At 42.4% G+C, this 7914-nt stretch overlaps 1 protein-coding gene across 1 annotated transcript; it reads left to right on the forward strand.

Annotated features, from left to right (window-relative positions):
• Positions 1 to 484: 484 nt before the first annotated feature.
• Positions 485 to 5994, forward strand: LOC126336032 (uncharacterized). Its single transcript, XM_049999511.1, has 3 exons — positions 485 to 608; positions 2459 to 3306; positions 5962 to 5994. The coding sequence occupies exons 1-3, from the start codon at positions 485 to 487 to the stop codon at positions 5992 to 5994; spliced, it is 1005 nt and encodes a 334-aa protein (XP_049855468.1).
• Positions 5995 to 7914: the final 1920 nt, after the last annotated feature.

Here is a 7914-nt window from a genome sequence, read left to right on the forward strand (position 1 = left end):
GACCGCGTCAATCGAGCAATGCAGTCGTCAATGCATGTGTGCCTGAAGTGCCTAAGTAGTTAAGCAGATACCATAGTGTGAACATTTATAACGCTGATTGAGAATCTATAAAAATACGTATGTGTTCAGTAGAGGTGAAGTCTAACTAGGGAGGCGATTAAATTAGCCGTAATTGTTAAAAATACGGCAATCCGTTGACAAAACGTCATACAGGAGTTGAAATGATTACCATTAGTATTGATAGTGTATGCATATTCCTTGCTACCCTGTTAAAAAAAATTTTGTGCTCAGCATTACACAGTTCAGTACCTCAGTATCTGATACAGAAGTACACAGCAGCTCTACACTCTGTCACTCCCACGGTGAGCGAGTAGGACAAATGGTATCATGGAAGTCGTCCTTTGCCGATACCACCATTGACCTCATCGAACCTAACGCGTAATTCTTCTGGCTAGGAGGCTAGGCAACCCATTATGCCGCCCCAATGACTATAATTTTCGATGAGCTGCACCGCGCGTTGCTGTATGTACTGATCCACAAAGCAGCCAGCGCTGAGACGTTCCTGCATTTTAATGACAAGCTAGCATTCAAGGGCCTTTCGTTTACTGGTCTGTCATCCACACCACGCGATTCTTTAAGGCGAAAGCACTCGTCATTCTACAAGTCGCAGCTTTTTGCGATAATTCTGGAGACTCCGTTGTCTGCCTACTGTGCGATCCGACGATTACCTGGCGTCCCAGTCTTATTATCAATTGTACCTTATCACATGCCCTCTACGTGACAGAAGATGCCATTCCGACAGCAGAGAACGGGATGTAAAAAAAAAGAAAAAAATTGCAGACAAATGCGAATAGTAGAACTTGCGCTCTGAGGGTCCCTTACAAACTTAATTGCGTATATAGATAGCTAAGTTGGTTTCCATTAATCATTAACATTAATGTCAGCAGTGGGCTCAACATGATTAACATTAGTTCTTCCACAGGTTTTGATGAGTCAATTTGCGAATATCAAATCACGTATCTTTCGATTGCATTGACTCAGAAGCTTAAATTTTTTACTCTAGAGTCTTTGTAATATTTTTAACGCATTATTAACTCGAATCTTATATCTCTAGAAATATATTATTCAATTTAATAAGTAATAAGATGTTTCGGGGATGGAAGCATTCTTAGTTGACTTAACTAAACTACAGACATTTTCAGAATGATTATAATCTATTCACGTGATCGTTTTTGTCACCTCAGATGTGTGTAACTATTGTGGAAAGATAGCTGTTAGTACCGAGAAAGACAACGCTTCTCCATTGACATGCTTTAAGTTTCGATAAAGGACAAACGCCATTGTTTCAGGAATGAACATTCACTGCTTGGAAACATCATATTATATTAACACAGATGACGGTATATAGCGTTAAAAGTGGCTAAATGGAACATTAACACAGTAAAAAGAACAAAAAGCTCCTAATATCCGATTACAGGATTAGTACCCAGCCTGTGGAACACAGAACATATTTTAATATTTAATAGTGTTAAGAAGCGATGATATATACATAAAACCAGTATTAATCGGATGGAAGCCTTCTTGGAAGGATTTGTGGAAAGTGCATACAACGCGCTATTGTAACGAATTTTATAGCAGTGATCCACTGATGGGAGTCATTATCAGGTAGATATGACTGTAGACATCGAACAAATTCCGGAACGTTCTCCTAGGATCCTAACATAACGGTATAACGCTTTCGAAAACGTCGCAGCCACCTTGGGGAAATAACATGTGGATCTTTGGAAGAAAACAAAATGATGTTGTTTCGTGCTAACAAAGACGCCTCCTATTCTGCAGGACGGCTATCAAATCCCCCTACAGCCAATTAGATTTGTCATGATTTCATTAAACAGCTTTAGGCGAATGTTGTGATGGTGTCTTTGAAATAGTACGGCAGATTTCCAACTGCAGCCTCTTCCAGTAAACTGAACGTTAAACAGCAATATTCCTTCTTTCCTTTAGAAGAAAGGAGACGTTATCTCGTGAAACCACGTTGGATAAATTTTGAGAACCTGTGTTCGAAGAAGGCTGTGCGACAATTCTGTCGCCGTCATCATATATGTCACATCGAGATAATAAAAATAAGGTGAAAGAGATTAAGGCGCGTTGAGAGGCTGTAGGTATTTCTCCCTCTCCCCCTCTCCCAATACGCGACTGAAATAGGACGAAAAATGGCTAATATTGGCACCAAGTACCCTCCGCCATGCACCTTACAGCGGTTTGCGTAATGTATGAGTAGATATAGATATTGCTACAGAACTTGAACATGCACTTACGCGGAAAGGTATTGCTAATCTTATAATAATGGACAGAAGCTATATGATGAAACAACAATGAGATAGTCGCTTTCCTAGGAAACGACAGCTCAACAAAGCTGCAGAGGGTATATAAAGAAACACGCTGCGACCACATTCAGTACAGTTCAGCCGAGGGGAGGTCAGCGTGGTCGCTTCCCCGTCTCGTCGCCTCCCCGTCTCGTCGCTTCCCCGTATCGCCGCCTCCACGTATCGTCGCCTCCCCGTATCGCCGCCTCCACGTATCGCCGCCTCCACGTCTCGCCGCCTCCCCGTCTCGCCGCCTCCACGTATCGCCGCCTCCACGTATCGCCGCCTCCCCGTATCGTCGCTTCCCCGTATCGCCGCCTCCACGTATCGTCGCCTCCCCCTATCGTCGCATCCACGTCTCGCCGCCTCCCCGCCTCGCCGCCTCCCCGTCTCGCCGCCTCCCCGCCTCCACGTATCGCCGCCTCCACGTATCGCCGCCTCCCCGCCTCCACGTATCGCCGCCTCCACGTATCGTCGCCTCCCCCTATCGTCGCATCCACGTCTCGCCGCCTCCCCGCCTCGCCGCCTCCCCGTCTCGCCGCCTCCACGTATCGCCGCCTCCACGTATCGCTGCCTCCCCGCCTCCACGTATCGCCGCCTCCACGTATCGTCGCCTCCCCCTATCGTCGCATCCACGTCTCGCCGCCTCCCCGCCTCGCCGCCTCCCCGTCTCGCCGCCTCCACGTATCGCCGCCTCCACGTATCGCCGCCTCCACGTATCGTCGCCTCCCCCTATCGTCGCATCCACGTCTCGCCGCCTCCCCGCCTCGCCGCCTCCCCGTCTCGCCGCCTCCACGTATCGCCGCCTCCACGTATCGCCGCCTCCACGTATCGTCGCCTCCCCCTATCGTCGCACCCACGTCTCGCCGCCTCCCCGCCTCGCCGCCTGCCCGTCTCGCCGCCTCCACGTATCGCCGCCTGCCCGTCTCGCCGCCTCCACGTATCGCCGCCTCCCCGTATCGCCGCCACCCCGTATCGTCGCTTCCCCGTATCGTCTCGTCGCCTCCCCTATCGTATCGTCGCTTCCCCGTATCGTCGCTTCCCCGTATCGTCGCTTCCCCGTATCGTCGCATCAACTTCCCTGCAGTGCACCGAGCTACAGGGTCCTCAGTTCCGATCAAGGTTTTGGGGAGGTTTTCCTTGATTGTAAGGCGAATGCCGGAACTGTTTACCTCCTCCCATCGACACAGAGATGTAATTCATGTAAATAATAAATTGAGAAATAAATGCTATAAGCGTACTTTGCTTTGACTTTAATGAATTTTTATGTAAAGGAACTGAATAATAAATGACAGCGTATAGCTGACTGTTGCTCTGAAGCAGAAAGTATGTGACTAGTGAAATCTATGAACCTAATGGTTTTCAATGGGGTAGGGGAAAAGATAGAAATATTACACAGAAACGAAGAGAGAACAAACATTTGCTCACAGAGCACAGAAAAATGTAGTCCTATGTGTTTTCTTTTACATGTAAATGAAAGAGAACTGATGTTTAACTTAGATGCATGCAAACTTTCAGAGTTAATACGTGAAATATATACCGCTAGTTGTATCTGTCGTTTCACTGCTGCGAAATGTTCCACGTGCACCTCAGTTATTAGGTGGACACATTACTGTACACATTATCAGTTATTCAGCTGTTCAGCATTCGTTAGTCGCAAGCAATATCTCTGGATTAAGGAATCTGTGGCAGGCTGGCTGATTGCGTTCACGATTTATTGCACGTGAAAGATATATCCTTTGCTTTTAGCGTCCACTGTGGTTCTTTATATTTACCAAAAGGCTTAACAACTTATCGGCTAACCACAATAATCTGTGCTGGAACGGTAAGTAGAAAATACCACAAAGATATAACATCGCGGTTAACTGCTTAATCATAGTGATCTGGTAAACTACGTTCGATCCATATCAATATGCTGTTAATGAAAGTCTTTGCAACTTATATTCAAATGTAGCTTATTTTTTAACGGTAGCAGTAAGAGGAGTCCAAAAATATTGTTAAATGTTGCTCATTTTAGCTTTTCTTTACCTTTGTGAAGATCACGAGATATAATGAGGTACAGTTAGATGTGAAGGATGTTTATTGAGCAGATACTGTGTACAGTGCGAAGAAGGATATTTACTGAGCAGATATTATGTGCAGTGTGAAGACGGCAAACCTATGTTGTACTGTAGTCGTAAACTGGCATTGTTTCGATCAAATAAGTTATCAACATTTCAGTGTGCTGCTATGAAGCATTCAGAATGTTGTCTTGCATTAATAGGGTATAACACAGTATTTCATTCAGCCCTCATTAAAGAAATTGTTCTTATACTCACATAGTTAGTAGGCTTTCCCACTATATTATGCCTGAGATTAAGTTGAATCGCAGTACAACTCTGAAAGAGAAAACTATCTAAATTTAAGGGATCGTTATGGACAGAACACATGTAACAGAAACACTGGAATTGTTCTCAAACGCACAAACCGATGCTACGATAAGACTGGTGTAACATAGTGACACATATTTTCATTAAAAAAGTCAATACATTACGTTGAATTTTGTACAGATAGCTTGCTTATCTTTAGGATTTGCGAAAGCAAATTATCGAGTGTCTACTGTTTTATGTACTTAAGCATATGAGCTAGTCCATGACAGTCAAGACGAAGAGTTATGGTTTGATTCTCGCGTAGATAAAAAACTGCTTTCTACAAAGGAAGAACAGACAGCGGGCTGTGCTATGTTACAGAATGGGAAACAATCCTGACTGTCAAAACTTTTGTGCCTGCTGACAAGATTTTTCAATACTGTAAGTACCAAAGAATTTGAGGCGAACCCACTGCACGTTACAGAATTCGTAATCCAGATAAAGTATTTTTAGATTCTGATAATGCGTAAACGAATGAGTGCAAATATTTTGTAGTTATCATCAGCTTATTTTGCAAGGACCTTAGAACATCTGCATTTGTTAATTGAGCTTTTGATTTGTTGCATCATGTTCATTGGGTCAGGAAACTAAAATATTTTGTATTCGTAAAAACAACGTGAAGCTATGTTTAGGAGTTAACTTATGAAATCCGACAACTGTATTTAGAATACATTATTTTATAATCGAATTAACATTTCGTGTCACAGCTTCATAGTTGACAAAGGATCATCATTGCGGTATCAACCTTTAATATTGTAGTGATTAAGCCGTTCCACTGAACTATGCGAATCAGTATCGGATCTATTACAATATTAGTTTCCACAAAGAGAGATTCAGTGACAGCGATACTCTGCAAGCAAAGGTATATTTCATGGTTTAGATCACCTTAAACATATTTTCGCCCGCAGATAGAGCGAGAGAAAAATTACTGTAAACCTCCAAATGTACTCTGTTCTCCCTCTTTTTTTCTCTTGATACTTGAGCGATACATATGCACAAGACAGTAGCGTTTCTTCGTAAGAATTCTCGAAAACTGATTCTCTAGACATATTCAGTGGAGTTTCAAAACAACAATGTCACCTTGGCGCCAACAATCACGATTCAGTTTCACAAAATAGGCCCCATCTCCATGTAACCTACAACGCCCCAGTTACGATAGAGCTTTGAAATTCCTTCGATTTTCTCAGTTAGACATGCTTTATGAGGGCTTCACGCACTGATGTACGACTGTAGCATAACTTGCATTAAGGGGACACGCCCCTGAACTGGCAGCATTTTTAGCATTATCTTCCCCCTTATAATGCAACTGATCTATAAATGAGAGATAGCTGAAAATTCTGAAGCACAGTTACGTCATTAGTCAAAGCATTTACCAAAAAATCATTGAGATATTTATTATACTTTGGTACTGACAACAATATTTATAATAGTATAAAACAGAGACCACTATTTCACTGCGATACCATTTTCTTTGGAACCACTGACTGACTGGAAAAAGAGTCGGAGTACAGACAACATTCACATAAATGTTTTATGCCTCCAGTTTCCTTCCCTAATGCTGACCTATGAAAAAGACAAGTAATTTGTTTTACTACAACAAAGTTATTTAAAAATATACCTCAAACATCACCGACATCATCATCATGTTATAAATTTTTCAGGAATTAGTAGGCAAGGGAGGTAGCGGGGGTCATTCTAAATATCTGTACCAATTTTTGTGAGTTTAACTTAGGTCATTTAGGAGAAAAGTGTACCTAAATGCTGAAAATTCAAGTTTTCGGTAAATCACAAAAGAAGATTTACAGATTTATTAACTTACCACTATGCTCGTTTAGAACATTCCATCTGTATACTGCAGTTGTCCTCCTGTTCCCTTACCCTCCATACTCTTTCTCTTCAGTCTTTTCTTTGTCCTTGACTCCTTGGTAGCAGCTTCTGCAGCTGTCTCTACTTCGATTACCGGCCGCTTATCAATAGCAATTAGAGCTGATGTCATATTCCTTTCCCTCTGGATGTTCAATTTCTTCGGAACATTGATCCTTGAAATTGAACCATCATTGAATGTTGTTATTGCATCCACGACACCAATCTTCAGCACTGTCAGTCCAACTAATACAGTTTTGGATATTCTCTCCCATATATGGCTGTTGAAGCTTTCATTTGCATTCTGAGAGAGACCATGCATACATTTCGTAAGTAGATTTTTATTTGCCAGATCCCTATATTAGACTTAATTGCCTCCATTACAACAAGTGGCAAGGGCTGCTTGTGGGTAGCATTGCTCAACCAGTAATTACACCACGAATCTTCCCCTTTTGGACACATACTATGCTGTGGGGTTTCATCTGTTGACACTCTGTGAAACCATGTTTCCCAGACAACTCGTCTCATGTTCTCCAAATCTCCTACATTTCTCTTTATTGCTAGTATATAAAATTGAGTCAAAGAATCAGTTTCACTTTTGTAAGACGACCTGGACCACCTATGTGTTTTCCGTCTGACAGTTTTCTTCCACTTAAGTCTTGACACAATTTTCCTAGCCGAGCTCCCATTGTTTTTGTACATGCCCAACACATTCAAGCTTTTCTATCAGAGTGTCCCCATATGGTCTGTCATTAACAACAGTAATGTCTCCTTTACAGCCTCCATCTCCAAGGTAGCCTACATACCTCACACCACAACTGACCTCTGATCTTCTAAAAATGTTTAGAACTCCTTTCGTTTCCATGTTTCCACTTGGGCCGTTAAACTTTTTTACCCATATATAGGTTTTAAATGTACTTGAACAATCCTGACAGTGGTTTGTTAGACATTCATAATATAGTATCTTACCAGTTTCAATAAAAGTGGCAGTTACAGCTCCATTCGGAGAAGTATGACCTCTCTTCTGCCAAGATCCATCAAATGTTGCCACAATGTCTGTATTCTCAGACAAGATTCCTGCTTCTTCTGCTGCTCTTTTCATTGAATGTTCACTTACCACAATAAATATTATGTATTAATTTATTGTATCTGTCAAACCTCAGTGGAGGCAGAGGTAAATCCATCACTGCACAAAAAGTCTGGGCAGCTCTCCTTCCCCTTCCAATACATCGCATTGCATAAGCAAGCTGAACATTTACAATGTAATGTCGACTATC

This window comes from Schistocerca gregaria, chromosome 2, assembly GCF_023897955.1.
Source record: "Schistocerca gregaria isolate iqSchGreg1 chromosome 2, iqSchGreg1.2, whole genome shotgun sequence".
NCBI classification, from domain to species: domain Eukaryota; kingdom Metazoa; phylum Arthropoda; class Insecta; order Orthoptera; family Acrididae; genus Schistocerca; species Schistocerca gregaria.

What these genes read in the sequence shown, in the direction of transcription:
- LOC126336032 (XM_049999511.1), top strand. Translation starts at nt 485, where the DNA reads ATGACTATAATTTTCGATGAGCTGCACCGCGCGTTGCTGTATGTACTG. An exon ending in CAAGGGCCTTTCGTTTACTG is followed by an intron (nt 609 to 2,458) that starts GTCTGTCATCCA and finishes GACCACATTCAG; the next exon opens with TACAGTTCAGCCGAGGGGAG. An exon ending in GCCCGTCTCGCCGCCTCCAC is followed by an intron (nt 3,307 to 5,961) that starts GTATCGCCGCCT and finishes CGATTTTCTCAG; the next exon opens with TTAGACATGCTTTATGAGGG.